The following is a 25110-nucleotide window of genomic DNA, read 5'->3' as shown; positions in this document are numbered from 1 at the left end:
TCGGTCCACTCGCCACGGAGGCACTTAGTCCGGCTTCATGATCCAAATTAACTTGCTGGGACCAGCCCGAAGACACAAGGTGTCATTGCTTGGACCGCCAAGCTAACGTGACGCAGAAGCCAATACTCGTGTCAAAATGTATTTGCTGCCATAATGATGCTGATAATAAAACCCTTCTAGGGTTATTAAACCCAAGGTTTAGTACGACTACCAATCCCAGCTGTGGATGCATTGATATGCAGCTTCTACTTCTACGATCTTTTGTTTCCCGCTCACGCTAATCATTTCTCCTCCGACAAACAGATGCCACTTAGAAACTGACTGAAATACCACATCGTTGCACCCCAGGGCAGACTTCTTTGATCACTTCTTAACCTTTTCTCGCGCAGTGACACCACCGATTCACCAACAGTAAATCAGACGCACATTTTAATTTGTCTTCTTAAGAGATACAGGAAAGAACATTCTCTCATCGTAGGAAAATAAGAAAAAGAGCCGAGTGGTCGTACACAGACAGTGAAGTCGCAAACGGGTACTGAACAGAGTTGTTATCAGGAAACGGTGATTATCCGTCCTTGTGACCTTGTAGCTTCAACATATCAGTTACAATATTAACCTGTACAGAAAAATGACGTTAGTGATTAAAAAACGTACGGGTAGTGTGGACATTGAGTAAAACCAGGTGGGTGGGTGAACATAAAGGGATTGTCTTTTATCAGTGGGAGCTGACTGAATGTCTTTTCTGGCGACGCTCTCTCGGCAACGGGAAACGAAAGCCCCGATCACATCAGCCACTTGTCCTTCTCCTTGTTGAAGTTCTCGGCCCACTGGCGCGTGAGCTCCAAGTAGTGGTCCGCTAGGTTGGGTTGGTAGTCCAGGTACAAGCGGGTCACGGTCTTCTTGGGCACGGCCTTCTCTATCTGCGTGCCTTCGTGCCATTGGTTAAAGGAAGTGATGGTGACGATTTCCGGTCTGACGGACAGCGCCGCCTGCAGGGACGTGTCGTAGTAGCGTCCATTAACCCGGTTCCTGGTGTTGTGGTTGTTCCACGGCCGAACGGACGTGTCCACGTACCCCGGACCGACGCTGGGAACGAACAGCAGATTGTTGGCGTCGCAGAACGCCTTGATGGTCTTCCAGTTCTGGTGGGACGAGCCAAAGGAGAAGCCGTTGGAGGCAAAGTAGGTGTATATGCCGTCGAAGCCGCTGGCCAGGATGTCGTGCTTGTGGCGCTCTTCCACGATGAGGGCGACGAAGACGCCGTCGTAAGGCGTGCCCCGGACGCTGTGGGAGCCCTGGGCCGTCAGGAGCTCCGCCCAGGACTCTGGCGCCATCAGGTAGGAGTCATAGACGTAAAACAGAGGCAGGACTCGCCCCGTGGTGGATTTGAATCTGTAGAAGGCGCCGTGATTTCCATACCTGAGAAACATGCGAGAGGGAGACGTTCAAGCTATGACAATAAGCATGGAAATGCAATTTATTAAAGAAAAAGGTACTATAAACAGACATTTTGGAGATTTTACAGATGGAGTGTGCATTGCTGGGCACCAACATTGGAAATGTTCAAATCCTGCATATCTATGGATAATTGGTGGCTTAATTTGTTGTGTTTTGTGCTGCTACAGGGTCATAAGTCAGAAAGAGAGCTAGCTAGCTAGGTAGGTAGGTGGGTAGGTAGCTAGCTAGCTAGGTAGGTAGGTAGGTAGGTAGGTAGGTAGGTAGCTAGGTAGGTAGGTAGCTAGGTAGGTAGGTAGGTAAGTAAGTAAGTAATTGAGATCTAGTAAACACAAAAGCATTCAATTGGAGGTGTGTCTCATGACAACTGTATTCTCATTCTAACAATGACAGCGAGCTAACGAGCTACATGGTAGCGATGGAAAGCCCAGACATAGAGTCAGAGGGTTAACCCGGCTAGAGGCCGACCAATCTTCTCATCAGTGGTCTTTTTTGATTGCAACTAGGCTTCGAATGCAATGATGCTAAAAATGTGGCACCTTTAATAAAAGCTAAGATTCCACAGATTGAGTCTAACGAATGTATGCTTTACATTCATTTATTTTTCTGTCCTTCAATTTTTTGTTAGTCACTTCCTACAGATGGCCAGCACAGTAGGTTTTCTAAATGTTGCCAGCAAAATAAAATGGGGTTCAACTCAAGGCTCTCGAGGCGGGGCTTTGATTTGACTCCAGTGCATCATTATACACATGGCATTCTTTATCCTTGTTTCCAGCCCCAGCTTGAGATCATAAGCTTCTTTTATTATTTGTTTAATATTACTACAGAATATATTATTGGATGAAACACTATCCGATTAGCTTTGCAGCCTTTCCTCATGTCTCTGCCTTAAAGCTAACATATGTTGCACGTTGCTGGAGGGAAAAGCTGAATATCATCAAAAAGTTACGAGTCAGGTTCCCCTTTGACACACATTCCTGGTCGTAGTCGGAAGCGAACGCTACCTTTACAGCAGGCTCACAGGGGAGACATCTATATTTTACAACCTGCTCTCCATCTTCCCCGTCTCCGGCTTCAGGTTTCACCACATGGCGAGACTTCCCACGTCAGATATGGAAATCAGAGCTGCACCGTTTCTGTCAGTGAAAGGAAACGCAACCGACACAGAGGAGAGAGGAAGCGCAGAACATCTATACTTACTTGTCAATAATGTACTTGATGTTGTCATGCGTGCTCTGGTCCGTCCTCCCTTTGTATGGCTGCATGTGAAAGGCCACCTGTGCGAACCACATTTGAACACAGATGTTAACGGAAAGATCACGAAAAGCACAACATAAATACACAAACACCTGAAAGACAAGGGGTTATGAAGTGAATGTCAAACTGACCGCTCTTCACTCTTTTTTTAGATTGACGAACATCTTACGTGTAAATCACGGCGGAATCCAAACTGGATCATGTTGTGGGGATGATTGACAACATTTTGACCACAAAGGATGCCGGAGAAGACACATGATTGACAACTGGTTGACTACGAAGTAAATCATCAACGGTGGAAATGTTGTCAATCATGTCAATTAGGAATACATGAAGAACTGGGAACGAGACAGATGGCCGTGTTCCGGTGCTTTTGTATTCTTTTGTGAGGATAATTATTACCCAGCACCTACAAAAGACTTGACTGGATGATTGACATGTCTGACACACACATATAATAACCTTTAAACAGAGTTTAGCTGCAGTATAAATAAAACAGTCTGTATCTGTGTCAATATTTAAGAACTCATTTGGCATCTTTATAGGAACGGCTGCTTCTTTAGATTATAATTATTCAAGGATTAAGGCTTTGTTCCGGCACCCGAAATCCGAAAACTTATTAAAACATATTACTTTAAACAGCAAAACAACTAATACAACATCCTTACAAGTCGTTTCTCTTTATTAATTGTTCGACTCTGTTGTAATATTCCAAAAATACGTTCAAAACCTAGTACCCACATTACCCACAATGCAACACGAGTTCCAGAAATCCACAAAGTCCTTATTTTAGGAATCTCAATGCAGTTTCTGTTCTGCCTTTGGGCCTTTTCCTACTAAATTACAGATTGATTGTATGAATTAATGTGTTTGTCTCACACATCAACACCTTCTCCTATAAAATGACCGTTCCATTCAACTAAACTGAACCATCAGTCACGTTTTGGTGTAGAAATAAGGCACCTTGCTCTTAACAGTCATCAGTCATTAAAGAGAAATCAGGCGGTCAAACAGTCCTTTTTCTCTAGTATGAAGATAGAAGGAGACAGAGAAGGAGCTAAGTTTAGCCCGCGGTCGGCTGAGGATCTCTTAAAAAGGGAGCCGAGGAGGAGAGGAGCAGATGCTCCCCATCCCCACCGGCATGTCCCGTATCGTCGTCTCATCTGCTCTCACATTCAGGTGAAACAGGATGACATCTTCTTCACTGACCCAAGGGTCTCAGAAATCCTTTTTGTTTTAATAGCTACTTCTCAGTAATAATTCAAGCTTCAGAGTATATTTTTTTATTGAAGTCATCCAGAGGGAATTTTAGTTCATTTACAGCTGAGATTTTTAAATAAACAAAAAAAAATAAATAAATGATTTGCAAAAAACTACTAAAACTGGAGGCCCGAGTGTGATTTGCCAGAGAACATGTGTTCTTCTGTAAAGCCGAGTGTCTGATGCCCGCTTTGTCTTCCGGGAACAACTATGGTGCGCTTGTTTGCCTCCGTCACAAAAGGGGAAGAAAAGCCTCTACTGCAGCTCAGCGAACACTAAAGCATTGACAACGGCACAACGCCCACTCCATCTTTCAAAAGAGGCTGCGAGGTCTTCCTTAACAGTTTCCATGGCAACGCGGCGGCGTTTTAGGGGGCGAACAGGCTCGGGTTTTGTCAGCTGTCTCGACCGGTTGGAAATCATGAAAGGCCAGCGAAGGTAAGACGCCGCTCAATCTGTTCCTGCCTCGGCTGAATAAACCACGGATGAAAAAGCGCCTTTGTTTGCGCGGATCTCCTCGAGTTGTGCGACGCAGACAAGACTCTCGTATTTACATTCCCGGCCTCAGGTGTGTGGACGCCGCGGCAAAGCACACACAATGTTTGGCTTTTCTTCAGATGATGACAAACACTCACCCGAGGCCGACGATGTTATATCATCGCGTGGGTATGTGTGTCACATTGTGACGGCTAATTATGTAAACAGAGAGGATGGATTCAAAAGTGCGGATGCAAAACGCTGTTATGAAATACGACTTTGCGTCTTGAGTTCTAAATAAAATAAAAAAAGAGGAGAAATTAGGTGGACCCAGAGTAACCTGAAATAATCTGCAATGTCCACACAACGCGTCCATATTTATCTTTCATGTAATATGTGACGCAAAGGAAGCTAAATTAGATTTTCTCTGGAGAATTTTAAAGACGATATAATTCGCAATCTATTTGCGATTGGAACATTTTCTCATTATAACAATGTGTTTTTTTTAATTGCAGCTAGAGAAGCAAGATGGTAGTTGTGTGAGATTGGATGAGGTTGAATGGAGTCAGGAAGTGGTTATCACGGGTACCAGACTTCCTCCGGGTTTTTTTACCTGCATTGCTGACAACATTCATAGTATTATTGGTAGAATCACTCACACATAATGAAACGCTATTTTGTATTTAAAGCTTGCATTAATCAGCTCTATTTTTTGGCAAGAGGTTTGACATATTGGCTAATATGCTCCATTATGTTGTGGGAGCGTACAGTGAATTCATGAGCCCACAGACACTAAAGAGCTCTGTGGAGCTGAGAGGAGTTGGCCGATAATTCTCTTTCACATCGCACAGAATCATTTAACCAAATATGTTGATCGGTGCAGCTTTAGTGCTTTTTACTGCGAGGCTTGATGGTGTTGAAAATCACACATATTCTTCAGAGCACATTGTGTGTCGACAATAAAAGGAAGAAAAGCTTGAGTTCATTCAATCAAATCTCATCTACGTTCCGCCGAAACCGCAATTATCCTTAAAACCAGAGAGCTTTCTTTTTTTTTTAAAGAGAGGTTTGTCGTCATAATTAGTGATGTTGTCGTATAAAAACGTGATTCTGCTCTGGTTTTAATCTCTGTCTGCTTGTTTGCTGCCAGCACCATGACATGTCACTGGGCGAACAGGGTCAATCTATGCTTAATTAGTGAGGCTGGAGCGCTGGAGGGGATTATAGATAAGTCCGGGTGCTCCTGTCTGTTATATGTGTCGCTCTCAACGGATGTCTGTGACACCGGTGGTCTGGTTGCAACAGGGCCTCATCACACCTCTTTTTTGCATTTGGATATTCACCGAGGAGCAAGGCGCACACGTGACCGCTCACAAACAAAACGTGACTTTTGGCCTGTATTTCGTCAGCTGCAGCTCCGGTGCACTGAAACACTGGAGAATTAGCCCTCGGGTCAGCTGTGAGACACACAGTGTCGTGTAAGTGCGACTGAGACACACACACACACACACACACACAAGGACCCAGTTCTCCGTCTAAGACTTCCATATAAGGAGCATGAAAGTAGACTGAGGGAAAGCTACTCTGTGCTATTAATGCTGAATCTACAGTCTGTGCTCAGCTTGTTTTGCAACTGCTGTCTTTAGGCTTTATGGTATCTGACACATGATTTTGTTGGATGGAGGGGCATTTTGAAGAAGACAATCTACCCTAAACCCCTTCAAGTTTTAAAAACAACTTGGCTATTGGCTCGAATATAGAAAGCAGAACACGTTCATCTCTTCACAGCCTCCACATTACTGTAAACGTCAAAAGGTTTTGAGGTCAGAGCATCACAACCGGAGATGCCGATGGGCCCCACTGGGTAGGTACCCACGTCTTCACTGTCAGGAGCCTCAGTGGACCAGAATGCAATGCAGCTGCAAGACACGCTGCATTTTGAATAAAGGGCATGACACACTTTTTCTTGAGTGGGAAAAAAAAGGACCAGTTTTAAGGACCCGCCACACCAGCGTTTAAAAGCAAAAATCAAACGTTTTAAAGTTAAACTTTATGATGATGAATGCTAATATTCTGCATCGTTGACCATTCGCAAATGTCTGAACTGTGCAGACCTTTGAAACAACAAAGAGCTGGAGACTCAAAAACAGGGTCGTGGCCTATCTAACTTTTACACCACTTTGATCTGCTGGAGTATCAACCGCTCCAAGAAAATGAAATAAAACAGTAACAGAGAGTAATGAAACAGGAGTAAATGGACGAAGCCCTGAAAAGTAATGTGTTTTAAATCCTGTATGCATGTGTGTGTACTTGTCACACTGTCACTGGCAAGTCATTCATTCAGTGAATCGTCAGAAAGGGAAAACATACCGGTTGTCTCACCAGTTACCTTGATGCTGTGCCTGTGGGCGGCGTCCATGACAGCGGGAACCAGGTCCTCGGTGGGCTCCCCGTGGTCGTCGGCCACCCCGGGGGGATACCAGGACAACACCAGCACCCCTACGACGCCACAGCGTGCGGAGGAAAGTCCGGGAGGTTAAAGCATTGAGGCGCATGCTGGACATGTCAACTTGGTCCTCATTGATATTTAAATAAAATATGAGAAACTCACTATTTGTACAGTTGTTGTTATTCTAGCAACATATGGAATCATTGACATTTAAGGTGAAGAATGTCTGGTGACAACTTTATGCAATAAACAAATCAACAATAAAACCTATATGGCAACTTTATTTACTACTGGTGTTGGGTGGACTGGAAACGGCCCTGGAGGTCCCCCCACATGGACCACATGCAGAGCCCTGTAGTGTTGCAATAATTACCTGCTGCAGCTGCCTCTATCTGGGCCATGTGTGACTCCAGGACCGTTGGGTCCCTGGAGCTGTAGGGTCCCAACTCGGGGTAAAAACTTGAGGCAATATCTTCTGGAGGCACGTGCCTTCCTTGGGCATGACTGGCTGCGATCTTGGGGTCCCAGTGTGGCACCAGCACGTGATCCCAGTGGATGTACTTGTTGTCCATGCTGGGAGAGCCATACCACAGGTAGTAGAAGATGTGCACGTCGTAGAAAATGCTGTAGTCTCGATCCGACTTGGTGAAAACCACCTTAGTGTCACTGCTGCCCACGTGGAACTGGCCCGGCGACACCACCAACGCCGCCGCGGCTTTCACGTCCAGCCGGCCCCGGTCGGATCTCTCCCCGACGAAGTCCATGCCGGGGGCCAGGTCCGAGAAGCCGTCGGTGGGCTTCAGCGTCCTGAGTCCCATCATGGCCCCGAAAATGAAGAGCGTGAAGAGGAAAAGAGCCACGAGGGCTTTCCTGCGCAGCCGAGTCATCGTCGCTGTCCGTGGTGCTGCAGGCGGAGGAGGAGGAGCTTTCCTTCCTCTGGACGCCGACTTACAGCTCACACCCACGCGCTCCTCGGGGGCTCAGCATGGAACTGGCGTCGAGGCAGGTGATAGGAAAAAATAAACAAATTTAAAAAATGGAGGAAAAAAAGGCGTCCAGTCACTGCGGAGGCTGCGACGAGAAGAAAGAAAGAAAGAAAGAAAGAAATCTCATTTCACTTCCATCATCGCGACCTGGAGGCATCTCGCGCATCGACGCTCCAATAAATCGCCTTCTCGCCGCCGCGACGAGCGCGTCGGGTTTTTATTCTTCTCCTCCGTCATGTTTTTTCTCTTTGAGAGAAAAGTGAGAAATCGATAATAATAATTAATACCCTCTAAAGAAAAGAAACAGTGGAAGTTTCTGCGTAATAAAGAGAGTACCTTTGTGCGCCCGTCTCCATCACGAGGCTTTCTGGTTCTCACTGTTGTTATGACTGGATGCTCACGTCACACGAGAGAGGGAAACATTTGGGATTAACCCCGACCGGAAATACGGGTATGAGGGGTGATTAATGCCACAGGGGAAGCAGGAGGAGGAGCTCGAGCCTATCTGTTGGGATTGAATATATTTTACATTTTCTGTCACAATTAGACAAATCTAATTTTTAGTGCAGCAACTGAAATGTAGCTATTTCATATCAGCTCAGACATTCTCCATCACTCACTTTCAAAACAGCATTTACAACTGATTTGATTTAAATTCTGCTTTTAACTATAGTTTATATTTGGTTTCTCACTATTGTCATCTTTTTGGTTTTGTTGTTGCTTCTATTGTTTGTCTTTACCATCTAAAGTGCCTTGAGTACCCTTTTAAAGCGCTATACAAATAAAATGTATTATTATTATTATTATTATTATAATTTATTACAAGCCAATTACTTTATACTAAGCATGGGTAAAACCCTGTGTTTAACTGGTGCATGTGTTGAAATTATTTCCGCCCCAAAAAATTGGCAGTGCAGCCTCGTCTTTTATTCACTGCACAGCAGGATATGGCTTACAAATGCAAAATATGCCTGCAGGGAAGTATACAAATCAGCATATGTCTTAGAATTGTAGGTCTCTTTCCCTTTAATAAGTAACCAAAATAACATAATTAATTCAGGACACTTCTGAAGGAAAGTATCAGGAGATGATCCAGTGTGTTTGTAATTTTCATAATGATGAGACACTGAATTGGACATGACCAACAAAACCTTTGACTTTGTGGTTAATGCAGCTTTTCTTTTAATCTGCACCGCTATGGCACTAATGACCTCTCACAGATGTTCTTGTGACTTTGAATTAAAACCATTTCTTATAACCTGAAGGATTTCAAATACATGTTCTTCTTCTGAGGCCCCATGTTTCATTATCTCATAGAAAGATACCCACAATGCACTTTTCTGTCATATAACAAAGGAACCCTGTGCTATTAAGATAACGACACCCTGTTGTATCAACAGTGACCGTAATAGTAACACAAAGCTTAATCTCTGTTGATGCTGCAAAACATATCTTTATGACCGTTACCATATTTTTTATTGTATTGACATTTGATACTGTATTTACAATACAATGTATACCTCTGTTTTTGGATTATGTTTGAACCAGTAATAAATAATAATAAAATATGTGGTCTCAGAGAATACATGCTTGAGGTGACATCTAGTGGCAAAGATAAAGTAGTGCTTTTATTTATATATTATTACATTGTGGATGTATTGGTCCCTGTACACATGATCTCATAACAGTCTTTAAGACTAGACTATTATCCACATCTATGTCACCCATTTATCTAGAATAGAATAGATAGAGCAACGTTTTAAAATGTTTTTTCTTCACACCATTTGCACAGAACGGCACACGCGTATGTATAAAGAAGCAGAATGAGAAGAAAATATAATAAAATGAGAAGAAACTACGCAGACATGAAAACATACAATAACCCACAGCGTCCCAGACATTATTACTCTTGCGGCTTTGCAATTCAAGACATTTAAGTTGTCCATTATTATAAAAACAGGCCCAGCCTATCCTTTAAATAGTTCTTACAGGTTGAGTAATAAAGTTGAATTATATATGACTCAATTATCATTTCTAAAAGAAATAGGTTGTGAAAAGAGGATGCCCACTATATACGTTATACATGTTACCCCTCGTCTCAACCCTAATGTTTATCATTTTATTTATTTATGTCATAATTGATGGTTGTTACCAGGAAGTTAAGAAATTAGTTTGCCATAATCTTTCCCGCTTAATAATTCGTCCATAAATAACATTTCTCACTATATAACTACAGCATATGCAATTCATTTTTACATCTCTTTCATCGTTTTTATAGAAATAAGAGGACAGTGAGCCATTCCAAAGTATCCTATAGATTTGCATGCGGCTAATTGTCCATAATCAGCTTCATGAGGAATCTTTCAAAGGAACTTCAACGGCTTCAGTCATTTATCATCAACGGTTCTTTTCTAAAATGTGAAATGATGCACATAGTGTGAGTACTTTATTGGTTGTTTTGTTGGTGGAGCCGTTCCTGGTGCTGAAGCTGACCTAACTACCCGTTGTGTGACGGAGGCTCTTCATCTTGCACGTGTCACTATACGCCTTGATGAACAATATCTTTTCCATCAAACACCAAGAATGGATTCTGTTTATGAAAAGTCCCCAAAAATATTCATCCTCCATGAAACTTCCTGCTAGAGATATTCTATACTTTTCTTACTGTCACAGTAAAAACAAAAAGACCAAAATCAACAATGACTCAACAATGAGCCAGACTGTTGCACTGAACTTCATCCCCATGAACATACACACACACGCACACACACACACACACACACACACGCACGCACACACACACGCACACACACACACACACACACACACACACACACACACACACACACACACACACACACACACTGTAGTTTATTTTGAGTCGATCCCACACACACACACCGTCCTGCTGCACCAAATGTGGATTAATCCGCTGCTTTTTCCTCAAACTTGGCCATAAAACGCAGACATTTTCTTTGCAGATGCAGAATAACACCATGCCTTTAAGTGTTAAATGATGTGTTGGATTAAAAAACAAACGTCACATCGGGGCCACCGGGTGGTGTCAGGCAGGACACTGTGGGAGACAATGCGTGTTCCCTCAGAGCTGAGATAAAAGAGCTAAAAGCAACACACACACTGCACCAACTTCCATCAGAATTGTTTAATTTTATCTTTAAAAATGTTCCTCACGTTGACATGATGAGAATGAATCTGTTTTCTGTTCCACTAGTAGAGTCAACCAAGGTAACAACCCCCCCCCCCCCCCCAACAAGTCCTACTCCTTTAAGGGACAGGTTCCTTTGTTAAAGAAGGCTTCAGCTGTCACTGTGGCCCCGAGGTGGCCCGCGGCAGCCTCTCCTATAGAGGCTTGTTGTGGGAGGGATATCTGTCACAACACGGCATGCACGTTATAGATCTGTTATCGATCAGGTTTATTGATTGATTTCCCCCTGGAGGAGGGGTGAAAGGTGAGCTGACAGGCTTCCCGTGAGGCTCCTGCTTATTCCCCCCCCCCGCAACACCTGAGGGCCCACGCCGTCATTCAAGTGGGTTTTTAAACCGCGCAGCGCTACAATCACAGCATAAATACTGCAGAGTCCGAAGGGTATACTGTGGTATGAACATATTCACATATACTCTCCACGCAGCCTGTGTGTGTGTGTGTGTGTGTGTGTTTGATTCAGTGACGGCTGTCGAACAAGCGCGTGCCAAGGCTTTGTTCCCACAAGCTCCTCTGGGTGACCCCGGTCACCTCAGGGTGGCCTGTTTTGTTTCGCAGCAGCAGCCGCTGGGCCTTTTCCATTTCCATGGCGACTTTCAGAGCGCCTCTGGCTAAAACTGTTGAAGGGGAGGCGGTCATTTGTTTTTTATCAGGCAACACCAAGCACACACGCAAATTGTGCAGAGACATTAAGCTGCATTTGTTTCTTTAGCTCCTTATCTTTGCACATATGCAATGCTTGGATATGTGTGTGTGTGTGTGTGTGTGTGTGTGTGTGTGTGTGTGTGTGTGTGCGTGTGTCATTACAGGAAGTGCCATGACTCAGCGCTGATGGGAGGAGGTTTGTGGTTCTCTGAAGCAGCTTGAGAGTGACCAATTCCGTATTAATGAGTGTGGTTAAATGACTCCAACGTCTTTTTATAAACTTTAACAGGTGGCTGTGAATCACCTCCGCAGAGACAATGCGAGAAGCTCAATTTCATCAGCAACACATACATCCTGACAGAATAAGGAAGAGGGAGATACCAGCTGGTGATTACATTAATGAGTATAGTTTGTTTGATTATCAAGGACAACATAAATGCATCACCGACCCCAACTAAAGTAATGATCAGCGAGAGAACATTCGGGACCAGGGTTTCCTCTGAGATGACAGCTCATGGGACAAATATGTCTAATACTTCACAGTCATGTGTCTGTTTTAAAAAAAAATACTTTAAAACTCTTATTAAAGTACATCCAGGTAGTTCTTAGGCATATAAGGGGTTCTCCAGAGGCCCAGACTAAAGCCTTAGAGCACAATAACTTCAAAAGTCCTTAAATACTACATTTAACTGACTTATACACAACTTCCCCCTAAATGTATTAGGTATTTAATAGGTCCACTCAGATCATACATTAAGAAATTAAACAAAAATAGCATTAGAGCAACCTAAATACCATTCCTGAAAAGAAAAACGATTATTAGATTATATCTCCACGGTTTAAGGGGGTTTTCAACTGGTAAAAACACCTTACAATTGACCAATTAGTGCATAGCTTTCATTTTATTCTCTCAGTTTCAAAAAAGCCCTTAAACTTTAAATATTACAACCCATTAATCTATTAATGCATCACAGTATCATTAACACGTGTAGAAGTAAGGCATCATATGTGCCTTAATAGTAATACGTTACTGGAATGCAGAAACACCATCGTTAATATGTCTGACTCATTACAACAGCATGCATTGCTTTTATGAAGTACTTCTTTGTGGGTTGTGCAGGAAGGGTAGTCCATCCTAAAATCTATTCTAACGTCTTTTTGTTGTTGTTTGTCCTCATATTATGGGCTTGTATTGCCACGTTAAGCATCCACATTTTGGATTTGTCTCGTGAAAATGGAAACATCTCCTTCAATTTGAGCAGTATAGCTGCAAAATGCTTTGCAGATGGGTTTTATTATATAGTGTGTGTGTGTGTAAAAGTGCGGTGGAGGGTGGCAGTGGGCGGGGTGATATCTTTCTAGGCCCTTGGGTGAAACACTAAGCTGAACCGTCCGAAGCCCTGATTGGTCATTTTGTCAATTGTTTTGCCTCCCTATCTTATTGGACATGTGTGATTTATATGCGACTGGAAATCACACGGACTTGACCGAAAAGGTGGTTGTGTGCGTGTGTGCGCGCGCGCGCGCGTGTGTGTGTGTGTGTGGTGGGGATTACTAGAGGTAGGAGGGTCAAGGGGGCTTCTGCATATTTTGCAAGAAGGGAGCAGGGAGAAGACATTCGTTCTCCTGGAGGATTACACTAACTCTATTACACACACGTACACGTACACGCCCACACGCACAGAACGTGCACGGACTTCAAGCATGCGTTTAACTCATTACATCTGATAACGTGTGGGCCGGAGCTGCTTTCTGCAGGAGGCCGAGGAAACCTCCCACCATGGCAGAAGGTATGGATGCTGTGAAAGAAGCGAAGAGGGTTGAATGGCGACACAGATGAAAAGGGAGGCTTTTCTTCCTCGTGCATTGTCTTCTTCTTTCCTTTCTGGAGAGGGCTGGGTGGTTTGTCTATTCAGAAACATCTCTACAGAAGTGCTGCCAAGACTCGGAGTCTGAGTGGGAGGGGGGGGGGGGGGGGATGCATGTAGTAATGTGGAGGTATAAGAAGTGGACCGCAGCTCAGTGCGCTTTAAAGCGGCGGAGAGCGGCGGGATGGGCTCTGCTTCCACTCAGAGGTTCACAGGTAGACCACAAACTAACATGTGCGGAGAAATACAGCTTTTAATGTTGTTGGGACGTCTCTCTTTGTTCGGGAAGCTTTGGAGGAATAGAAACGGGGCTTGTATTGATTCGCTTCCATAAATAATGGTCTTTTAATGCGTTTTAATGTGGTCATGAGAAGAAGGAAGATGCTTTTTATTTTGAAGGCCTGCTGATACGTATAGATACTGGCGCGTGCACGTAGGCCTATTTAGAAGAAGATTACGAAATTAAACATCGTTTTTGTTATTGTATAACAAGTGGGATTATGTATAATATATATGTAATATAATATACACATTTTTATGAGATCAGACAGCGATTAAAAGGCTACGTTTCTACAATCAGCATTGTTTTTCTTTAAAGGCTATATGTTAATTTGGTTCCTTAATTATGTCAGTGGGTTATTCACCCCTCCGGTTCATCACGTGTTAGCCGTTGTGTAGTAGAAACATGAAAAGTAAAATAAAGGCAAACAATCGACAGTAATATAATCGACTATACATTATTTTTTACAAATATTTTATAATAGTACATTTTATGTTTTTGGGGACTTTTACTCGGTCAAAAACAGACATTTGAATATGGCCTTTGGTAAATTGTATTGCGCCGTTGTTTTATGGACTAACAATTGCTAATCTGGTCAATAACAAGCAGATGAATTGAAGTGGAAGTGTGGCATCACAACGCGTCTGTTCGCGCACCATGACGCAACACGTCCATCGGGCTCTCTGACCACCAATCGCCGTGTTTGTGTGCAGCAGCGGGCCGCGCGCACAGCGAGGAGGAGGAAGCGGGTCTGTCCCGGGGCAGCGGCGCGTGCAAGTGGTTCAACCTGCGGATGGGCTTCGGCTTCCTGTCCATGAGCAACAGGGACGGGGCTCCTCTGGAGGAACCGCTGGACGTGTTCGTCCACCAGGTGAGACGCTGTCACACCTTCACGTTCCTTCATCTTTGGTTCACACACCTTCTGTTCAGATTCTCCTGAGAATGACCAGAAACAACAAGAAATCACCAAGATTTTCATGTGATATTCACGTTATAACAAGGTATTTTCACATAATGACAACATATTTTCATGTAACAACAATATTTCAATGTTAAAAAGATATATTCTTGTTATAATAAAATATGTTCACGTTATAACAATATATTTATGTGTTATAATATATATGTTCATGTTATAATAAGATATGTTCACGTTATAACAAAAATGTTTCACATAATAACAATATAATGTCATGTAACAACAATATTTGAATGTTATAACAAGATATTTCTATGCTATAATAACATATGTTCATGTTATAATAAGATATGCTCACAATATAACAAAGTATTTTCATGGTTTAAAAACAATATTTCTGTGTTATAATAACATATTTTCATGTTAAAATAAGATACGTTCACGTTATAATAAACAGGATATTTTTCTGCTACTACAACTTTCAAACTTTTCAAGTTATAACAATACTTTCCTTGTTTTAACAATGTAGCCTATTATTCATCTCGCGTGATTACTCAGCCAATATTGTTACAACGTGAAACTCATGTTTGAATGAGGCAACGGATGAATGGATAAAAATGGCTAATTTCCACAATTTGCTAAAGTTCTAATAATGCTTAAATTGAGATATGGCGAGGTTCTGCTGTTATTAGGCACGGTGGACAGTTTTCCAGAAGGATTATAAACATTTTTCTGGATTTAAATCAGGGATTATCACACAAAATCAGCTCGTAAAAAGAATCTAAGACACGTGATGTGTTTCTGTGTAAAATTACCTGGAGATTAACACATCTTAAAGTCGGCCATGCCCGAGTAAGTGCTGCCACTCCCCCACTCCCTCCACCTCCCACAGGCATGTTTGCTGTGGAACCTCAAAGGTGTTGAGCTCAAACATTTCTATTTAAAAAGGGGGTTAGAGGCTAAAGCAGAGATAACAAGGCTCATTCTTCTCCCCATCCAGCCCTGCTTCCTGTTATAAAGTCATTAAAGCATCAGGGAGCCCACCCAACCCTGAGTTTCAGTCCCACCTCCCATGTGGAGCCTTTTGGTGGAGACCTCTCCTCGGGTTACCTGCCCCCGTGTTGCTGTAAATCATCTGATGAAAGAGACGAGTTAAGGGTCCGACACATGCTGATTTTGGGCCTCAGAGAATCGTTGGTGTGCCCGTGGATTGATCCAATGGGAGACTCTGGCCTGGATTTTGTTGTAATGACCACTTTACATATTGTAATAAGCTCATTTTGGAGCCAGATTTGAACAGTTCTCCAGACTTGCTTATTTGAAACACAGCATGTTTGAAGCAAGTAGCAAGAAGTAGCAGCTTTAATGTGTATGAAGCAACACATGACCATCAAGGCCCGTTGCTGGTGGGCTTGTGGCTGCTGCAGCCGGGCTGAACCCAGACAGACATGTTTTCTTTATTTAATTGTGTTTTTGTGTCTATTCGCTTGTGTTTTTTCTTACGCTCTAATGTTTTTAAGCCTTCTCTGCCACCACCCCTCTGCTCACGTTGTTTGACTTGCATTGGATTTCTGCTAAGTGCAGCGCGTGAACACCACAGCAGTGAGTGCTTTGCAAACGAGCTGGATCCAGAATGGGAAATAATCTCATCACAAGCACAAAAACTGTTCAGGATAATTGAGTCTTCCATATCGCTGCATTAATATGTGAGCTCGAAAATTGATAGAGAAATATAGCAACACAGCAACTCGCAGCGCTGTTTGCATTAAAACTGTACTTACTTCGAGTCTAGCATTGTTTTATGGATTTTAAATGTATAGTATGTTCCATTAAATTCAAGAATAGACATTACATTATGGCTGGTGTTTGGCACGTTCACTGTGTGGCGCGTTCATCCTTCTTTCTATCTACCAGTACAGTTGGAAAGCTCGTCAGTAAAACATAAATAGTGTGGCACACTATGATTTACTCCTCTCAGGATACATACATTCTCGCCTCCTCTCTCAGGAATGCACTCCTCCCCTGTGTCATTTCCCAGCATCCTCCAGTGTAGTGGTCCTCTGGAGACCTGTCCAGATGGACTCATTTTGGAGAGTCTTTGGCTGCATGTCGGTGGTGGTGGTGTGGTGTGGTGTAGGGGGGTGGGGGGGTGGGGAGGAATGCTTTGGAGGTTGGGTTGGAGACGCGTGAAGGGGAGGAGGGGTATTTGAAAGCATTGATGTTCAAACAGGACCGTCAACAGGATTGGGTTTTTATGAGAGAGCTGAGGATTCCCCGACAGCGGCTATACACGTTTCTATTAATGCGACATGTGTGTGTGTGTGTGTGTGTGGTCGGTTTTAGTAAGCTGCTTCTTTGTCTTGTCAGGACCAAACACTTTTCATTTATTTTAAGGTCAAACGTTATCAAACATGTACCTCTTTAGCAAACAGTTCTCCCGAGGAAAATATCGGTCTCTTCCGCTGTTAAACGCTCCACTGCCCCCCCAGCTAGGAGCTAAACTCGTGCCCCTGAGCAGGTCGTGCACAATGAGCTTTTAGGGCTTTTTCACTGGAAACAACTGCCAGCTGTGGGAGGGGGACAAAGACGCCATGAGAGCGGTGAGAGTGGAGCAGAACAGTAAAGCGGCTAAACAATGAGCTGAAACTTGCTAGGAAGCCGAGAGGAGGGTGATAATCAGGTAATGACAATACAGGTTACAGACACTTTGAATGTATCGGAAAACTACAAAATGGCTAAGAAAAAAAAGATGCACTGAATGTACTTATCGGTTCAGGTAAACTCAGTAAATGATGACAACATAGAAGTATACAAGCCTGCACATAGATGGGAAAGGCCCAGTTAATCATAGCCGTGGATGGACAATGGTGCACACTTTGGGACAGTCCCGCCACAAAGGCATTCATAAGAGGTAGTCGTGGGAAGAATGACAAAGAGAGCATGAAGTTAAACAATGCCTTCGTTCTCATCGCCGCACCCGTTTGCTCCCAATCATGAAAGTTGTGTGTTGTTGTTTCAGAGGCTGACATGCATCCGCTGTGAAGGATATTGATGTAATAAAGAAATCCTTTGACACTTTTTTGGGAAGGCCGGCCAAGAAATAGTCCCGCACATAATCCTCTTAATACTACCACACCGCCCGGAGCAAACGGGCCGCTGTGCCAGAATTAATGCTTTCGATTCTAGTTTTTCATAGTTGTTTTTCGAGGTTCAGGGATTTGACTTAAAATCCTCATGTATCCATCCACCCTACAGGCTCAATAGGTCGTTTAATTCTGACCCTCTCCCTCTCGCTCTCTCTCCATCGCTGACAGAGCAAACTGCACATGGAGGGCTTCCGCAGCCTCAGAGAAGGCGAGGCCGTGGAGTTCACCTTTAAGAAATCGTCTAAAGGCCTGGAGTCTGTACGGATCACCGGGCCCAACGGAGCGCCGTGTCTGGGCAGCGAGAGGAGGCCGAAGAGCGCCCAGAAACGACGCTCCAAGGGGGACAGGTAAGTCCAGTCTGAGGACATCCGGGAGCTCAAACACTAGCTTCGTGCTGTCGAATGTACCTGGTTTGTTTAATCCGTACACAAACACATATGTAAAAATGACAATTTGTCACATTATATAATACGTCGTGAAACTTTTAGAGTTTTAGAAGTGTTTATTTCCCTTTTGGAAGGAGTCAGGCCAACTGTCCTGTCCCCCCGCTTTCAATCTTAATGCCTGGCGAGGTTGACCAGGTCCTGAGTGCCGAGATGAGGCCATCAATCTTCCCATGACACTCTCAGAAAGAGAGCAAATGTCCAATGTGTCAAAAAATATTTCATGTTGCTTTTTTAAGGAAAGATATTAGTCGAAAATACTTCAAAGTTCACAACTTTGAGCTGAAAGTTATGCTAAATACAAAAGAAAGTATTTTGCTGGCTTAACGTCGGCCCCAGCGAGCGGCAGCAGGCTGAGCTGGATCAATACATCGTTTGACCTCTCCATCTTTTGGCTTCTGGGCCGGCCACAGCGAGGCTTCCTCAGTTCAAAGTTGATTCCTTAATTACGAAACACAAATTCTAAAGGTTATTAAACCTGTCAATGAACTTATACTGCAGGAAACTGTCATTTATTAGCAATTTGCTTTGTTTATCTCTAAAACTTGTTTGGGTAATTAAGTATCCAGCGAGGGTATTAATTTGATAGCATCTTTTAGATTAGAGCATATTAATTATGGCTGCCGGTGATAAAATTAATCCCACATCCTCCCATCTTTAAATACCTGCTGGATTTGATTGCATTCACATGTTCCTACTTTCTTCTTTTCACTGCTTCCAAAACATGAATGTTTCAGTTAGAGAATATAGTTTGATTTGCAGATTGTGGGCTTTAAGATCCAACGAGGTTATTAATGTGGTAGCGTCTTATATAGTTGAACTTCATTAGTAGGCAATGATAAAAGTAATGCCAACAACTTCCTGTCCTTAAATACCCGCTGTAGGTTTGATTGCATTCACATGTTTCCTCTTTTCTCCCAAACGTAAATGTCGTATTCAGCAGAGGAAAGAACCCTATCCATTTAATTGATAACAGATGTAGGTGCCTGGGAGAGGTCAGAGGTCACCATTGCCATAGCAACAATGGGATGTGGTGTGCAAATGAGGTGGAGGGGAGGGTGGGAGGAGGGGTGTTGAGCGAGCGGGGGTCAGGGTTCAGAGGTCACGGTTGTATTGAAACAAAGGAGCTCCCTCTCCCGCCCTCGTGGCCACGCTGATCAATACTGAGCTCTGATGGGGGGCTGGGAGGAGGGAGGAGGGAGGAGGGAGGAGGAGAGGAGGGAGGAGGGAGGAGGAGGAGAGAAGGAGAGAAAGGAAGTGGTGGTTAGCCATGAGATGATGCAGGGCTCGGTCTGGGTCTCATCACTCTGTTTCTCACCGACTGACTTCACCGCTTTAAAAGACGCATATACCATTAAAACAAATCTATTTTAAATTCCTGAAAAATCCACACCGACGACGAATGTATGTACTGACGAGTGTTGTGTGTCTCAAAGCTGGATACATCTTCTTCCTCTGTGCAATACAGCTCCATTCTTGTATAAAATCTATTAATAACTCATCAATGAGCTCCACTGTTGTACTGGGTCAATCCCACAGACACCGTCCTGCTCCCCCCCCCCCCCAAACAACTCACAAGAACACCAAACGTGGATCAGTCCGCCGCTGAAAATAGTACCATCACCAGACACATCTTCTTCTTCCCATGACAGAAATGTCATCAACAGTTAGCTGGTGAACATATGTGGAGCATTTATCAGCAAACAAACCCCAGTTATTTGTCATATTGGTGGAACAGACAATAATTTGCTCATGCGTCATTGCAGTGAGGGCAAAAGAAAAGGAATGCATCGTTAAATATTTATGTTTTGTCAGTCGTGGTCTTAATGGGATTTTTTTGAGCAAAGAGAAGCAGAAGACACCAGAGAAGCGGCTATCAGAGTATTATAAGTACACGAGGAGGTCGATATTTTTGATTTGCCTGTATAAGTACATCAGATACTTTTCTCAATATACAGCTTGTTGTGTTGCGTTGGGTTTAAATGTGCTCAGTTTCCATGTATTTTCTGCAATATGAAGAGACATGAAACTCGCTTGAGACGTAATTCGTCACAGTGCGGCGCCCCTTTTTCTCTGTCTGCTTTTAATTACTCGTACAACTGCAGATGGAGCGCAAAAGGGGGGAAAAGCCAGGGCCTGATGGCCCACAAAAGAAATCAATGGGTTGGGCTCCTTTATTTAAGTGGCCGGCGTCTCTTTGTGTCACACTACCCAGGGCTTGAGCCTCACTGGCCTTATTTATCCCGCCCTAATGAATTCACCAACAGGATTTCACTTAGCTACTGATCATTAGCTTTCTCGGCATTGATTTACTGATAACAATACACATCAAGATGGCAGCGGGAGTAGATGTGTTTGTGTTTAATCATGGCAGCTGCTTGCGTGTGGAGATTCATCCATGCTTTGATTATGGCTGCATGGTAATTTTATGTTATCGTGTTTTGACTTTCACTGGCATCCTATTGTGTAAATAGGATCATATCTAGTTTTTTGTTCCACAAATGTCTTTTCAAATGACAGATTATGAGTAAACTGCAATAAAAAAGAATGACTGAGTGCCTTTTACACAGCGGACATGAAAAGACTCGCCACAGCAGAAAAAGCACGGGCGCAATTAATCACGTTAATGTTGTCTCTGTTGCACGAGGAGCCTCAAGTGAAGAGGAGCACACGCGGTGCAGATTTTGAGATTTTTAGGTGCAGAATTTGAGATTTTTTTGCCTGATCAGCAATTTTCGATGCAGATTGAGGGCCGCGCGGCCCGATTAACTGTTTGAGCTCCACGCTGTGGCCAAACGATAGGGTGTTGTAGTCCCATGGCACGCAGGGACTACAAAGATGGAGGACAGACGCACACATTTAAAACTGCATACTCCAAGAATCGATGCAATGAAAACATATGTTCTCATATACCTCACATCAGCGTCGTTTAAAAGAGAGGCGTGTCAAATTAGAGCATATCACTCAAATCAAAGTGCTCATTTGTGCACGTAAATATAATTGTCCTAACATTTCCATTATCAATACACTTTTGGTCCAGATCTCCTCCTTTGTGCTCTAGATTTAGAGTTAAAGAGAGCTAAGCCGTTTAAGTACTATGAGAGGAATATCAGTAGGCCCCCAAAAAGATCTTTGGTAGTTTTTGGGGAGACAAAGTCTACGGAATAATAAAAAATGTTCTCGCTCTTATCAGGAAAAAATGGTGAATAGAATTTATTTTCCTGGTTCATGATCAGAAGCTTTTTTATCAAAAGTAAATATCCTAGATGTATATAGTAGCCAGATAATCTGTATTAATAATACAGAATAAATATATGTAGCCCATAAGGCCTACTCATAGATCTCTCTCAAACAATAATTTGTATTTAATATGGATTCTTCACAACAAATTCTGTTAAATAGTTCACATTCTTGACATTTAAAAATCCAGAGTTCATTTCCAGTGAGCACAGACAGACGATAAAACGTGAATGTGAAAACAAACTCTGCACACACACGTCATCCTGCTCAGTGGAGCTCAAACATCACAGTGAAGGAACAAGAAGAAACACACGCTTTGAGTGCGGTGGGACTTTACACACTCTGCAAAGCTAAACTCCACCTTTAAAAAAGATAGATATCTTTATTGGTATAGAACGATAAAGTCAGTTTTAAGTTTGGTTGTCAAATTATCTCTAACACAATCTCTTAAGGCACGGAGATCAATTTGCCCACCGCTGGAACTGCAGCTCACGTGGCTGCATGGAGACAGATGAGAGGAGGGGCTTGAAACCAATGTTGGGGTGTGCTGCCCCCTCGTGGTGAGACTTAATAACTTCACTGCAGATGGAATTATGTATTCTCTTTGTTAAGATTCAAAATCTGCTACTCGTCAAATGACATGCATAATTTAAATAATACAAATAATTGATTATTAATTGATTTAAGTGTAATGTAAATCTTGCATTATTCTTGGACCTAATATTTAACATTTAACATGCAATATTTTTTTATAATTTTTTTTTTTACAGTTTTCTGAAGCACCGTTGCAGTTCTTAAAACCCCAAACACATCCCCTCATCCCGAGCACTTCATTTGTCCTGCTGAAGGACGTCACTCACACGTCAGAACAATTAACTTGCGTGTCAAAAGTAAATAACACAAATCAGGGAGCGCAGCGCCGCCACCAAAGAAACAAACAAACAAACAAACACAAAGCACCAGCTGTCTTTTTTTTTTTATCACTATCAGTGTTCACTCTTCAAATGTACAATATTTGTGTATTTACAATAAATGCATGCAAATTAGGAATGATTTAGAAATACAAATAAAACAGAATCTAAATCACTGCTCAACATTTTTATCTGCTATCCGAAAACACTCCGGCCAAAAGTATTTTTCACGAGATATTTCCCTCCTAGTAAAATACACGTAAAACCATATATGCCACCTTACAGGCATGTTGTCTCTGTCCCACCACACACACACGCACACACACACACACACACACACACACACACACACACACACACACACACACACACACACACACACACACACACACACACACACACAGCACGAGCCACTGTGTCACTGTGGTGAACCACAATGACTATAATTCATCAAAGTAACCCCCCGTGAGGTCATTTCCTGTCTTCTGTTCAATTTCAGATGCTACAACTGTGGAGGACCCGGCCATCACGCCAAAGAGTGTCAGCTGCCCCCTCAGCCCAAAAAGTGCCATTTCTGTCAGAGTGTTTCCCACATGGTGGCCAGCTGTCCGGTCCGAGCGCAGCAGCAGCAGCAGCAGCAGCAGCAGCAGCATCATCATTCGTCTCCGGGCTCTCAGGGAACCTCACAGAGGGACGAAGAAGAGGAGCAGAGCCGGGCCGCCCTCTCCGAAAACTCAGAGTGAACGATGGAGACTGGAACGCTGAAAGAGCTACCTCAGGATTTTTTAATTTATTTATTGAGCAGCCGGATAGGAGTCACCCCTGCGTTGCTGACGGGATGCGTCGTTCAGCGCGGCGCTGCCAGGCAGGTCCGCTTTGGAAAACCTTTATTTTTCTTTCTTCGTCGTTTTTAGCTTTATGAATGAAACAATCAGACTTACTTACAATGACTTACTTCTGTTAAAAAAAAAAAAAATCTTGCCGGTTTACAAGTCTATGATATATGGGGTTTGGTTTGCAGGTATATGACATAAGTGCATACCTATAAAACCTGAATGATTGTTAAGATAGACGCGTTTTTTCCACGTGTCACAGCAGGAACACCACAGGTGGGATTTACAACATGCAGCATTCGCCTCAGGTGTCGGGTGCTCGGCCACTGGTTATTGTCCTTGTCTCACTGGGACACTTCATAAAGGACTCAGATACATTTTTGTTATGCTTTGACAATTCTAAATATCTGCTGTGAAAAAAGGGCCTATAGATAAGAAAGAGCCACACTCACATTCACCCAGTACTTATATTTGAGGTCATATCCCTTTCAGGTGGATCTTTTGTTTTGAGCGTGGGAAGCACGTGCTCCGCATTGAAATGGCTTGACCTTGAGAAAATCACGTGGGCACAAAAGAAATGTACAATGTGGGATTTTTTCGTTGTCCTCTTTTAAAAAGAGCGAAGCAGAAACATTAGAAAATATTATTTTTTACCTGTACGAGCCACTACAAAAAGCCCTGTGATAACATCAGACTTTTTTTTTTTTAAAGTTTGTAATGTTCAGTTTTTCTTGGTGATATTGCCGAAAGTCGATCCTATTTTAACAAAAACTGAACATCATAGACATCATAATAGTCGACTTATGGCATAGCAGTTGTACTGGATTGCTTTAGATTTGAGCTACAGGAGCAACTAATGAGCTAAAATCACAACTCACAAACTCAGAGCTACATTTAAATAACCATAAATACCACAGTGGGTCATTCATTGGGACTCTATAGTTCTACTTTATGGTTAGAAAACAAATCTTATCTTATCTTATTTTAAAAAGTCAGAAATATAGGTCACAAATAGTGTGAAAAGTTGTAGTAAACATCTCGTAATAATACTTAATATAAAGAAAGAAAAGCATCCCTAATAGTCCGTTGTACATCGATAATCAAACATGGCATTGTTCCAGTTTTTTTATTACTACACTTGAAAGATGAGGTACACAATCCAACATGTGAATGTAATGAGAGGACACATTTCAGGTATTATAGGCAAAAGTGAATGTTTTACGACATAAGTGCCATAACCTCCACTCTCCAATGGGGGTTGATGAGAGCCATATTCCACACACATGTGAACAATAATTAGACTTAATTTATATGTCTTAATGACCTAGTTGCCATTTCATAATTTGAAATTATATGCAAGACCGGTATTGATTGTATGGCAGACTTTGTTTGCAAAACAGTCAGATCTGAAGGAAACGTTCACACACACACACACACACACATACGTATATATCTATATATCTATATATCTCTATATCTATATAGAGATATATAAATATCTATATATCTATCTATATCTGTATCTATATATAGATATAGATATATCTATATATATCAGGGATTTTTCACATCAACAATTTGCCTTCACTTATTTTTGCGAGGGGGCTGAATGTATATAGATATTATCTTTTTTATATTACCTATTTATTCAGAGTTGTTCTCCCTGTCTGAACATTTGACAGCTGTAATAATTTTTTACAGGGGGGGGGGGGGGGGGG

The 25110-nt window shown here is 42.7% G+C and overlaps 2 protein-coding genes across 2 annotated transcripts; one reads left to right on the top strand and one right to left on the bottom strand.

The window, feature by feature from the left end:
• Window positions 1–782: 782 nt before the first annotated feature.
• Window positions 783–7795, bottom strand: si:ch211-30b16.2 (glycoprotein endo-alpha-1,2-mannosidase-like protein). The gene is made up of 4 exons (XM_034545534.1): window positions 7272–7795; window positions 6839–6948; window positions 2656–2732; window positions 783–1419 (listed from the first exon to the last, which is right to left on the bottom strand). Exons 1-4 carry the CDS (start codon window positions 7783–7785, stop codon window positions 783–785), a joined length of 1338 nt encoding a protein of 445 aa, XP_034401425.1. The 5' UTR covers window positions 7786–7795.
• Window positions 7796–13443: 5648 nt separating this feature from the next.
• Window positions 13444–23302, top strand: LOC117739180 (protein lin-28 homolog A-like). The gene is made up of 4 exons (XM_034545478.1): window positions 13444–13542; window positions 14614–14771; window positions 18134–18312; window positions 23059–23302. The coding sequence occupies exons 1-4, from the start codon at window positions 13533–13535 to the stop codon at window positions 23300–23302; spliced, it is 591 nt and encodes a 196-aa protein (XP_034401369.1). The 5' UTR covers window positions 13444–13532.
• The last annotated feature ends 1808 nt before the right edge of the window (window positions 23303–25110 follow it).

Source organism: Cyclopterus lumpus, chromosome 11 (genome assembly GCF_009769545.1).
Source record: "Cyclopterus lumpus isolate fCycLum1 chromosome 11, fCycLum1.pri, whole genome shotgun sequence".
Classification (NCBI taxonomy): domain Eukaryota; kingdom Metazoa; phylum Chordata; class Actinopteri; order Perciformes; family Cyclopteridae; genus Cyclopterus; species Cyclopterus lumpus.
This window is presented reverse-complemented; position numbering and strand designations above follow the sequence as displayed.

What these genes read in the sequence shown, in the direction of transcription:
- si:ch211-30b16.2 (XM_034545534.1), bottom strand. Translation starts at nt 7,785, where the DNA reads ATGACTCGGCTGCGCAGGAAAGCCCTCGTGGCTCTTTTCCTCTTCACG. An exon ending in CCCACAGGCACAGCATCAAG is followed by an intron (nt 2,733 to 6,838) that starts GTAACTGGTGAG and finishes TGGTTCGCACAG; the next exon opens with GTGGCCTTTCACATGCAGCC. An exon ending in ATCAAGTACATTATTGACAA is followed by an intron (nt 1,420 to 2,655) that starts GTAAGTATAGAT and finishes CATGTTTCTCAG; the next exon opens with GTATGGAAATCACGGCGCCT.
- LOC117739180 (XM_034545478.1), top strand. An exon ending in TGGACGTGTTCGTCCACCAG is followed by an intron (nt 14,772 to 18,133) that starts GTGAGACGCTGT and finishes CATCGCTGACAG; the next exon opens with AGCAAACTGCACATGGAGGG. An exon ending in CGACGCTCCAAGGGGGACAG is followed by an intron (nt 18,313 to 23,058) that starts GTAAGTCCAGTC and finishes GTTCAATTTCAG; the next exon opens with ATGCTACAACTGTGGAGGAC.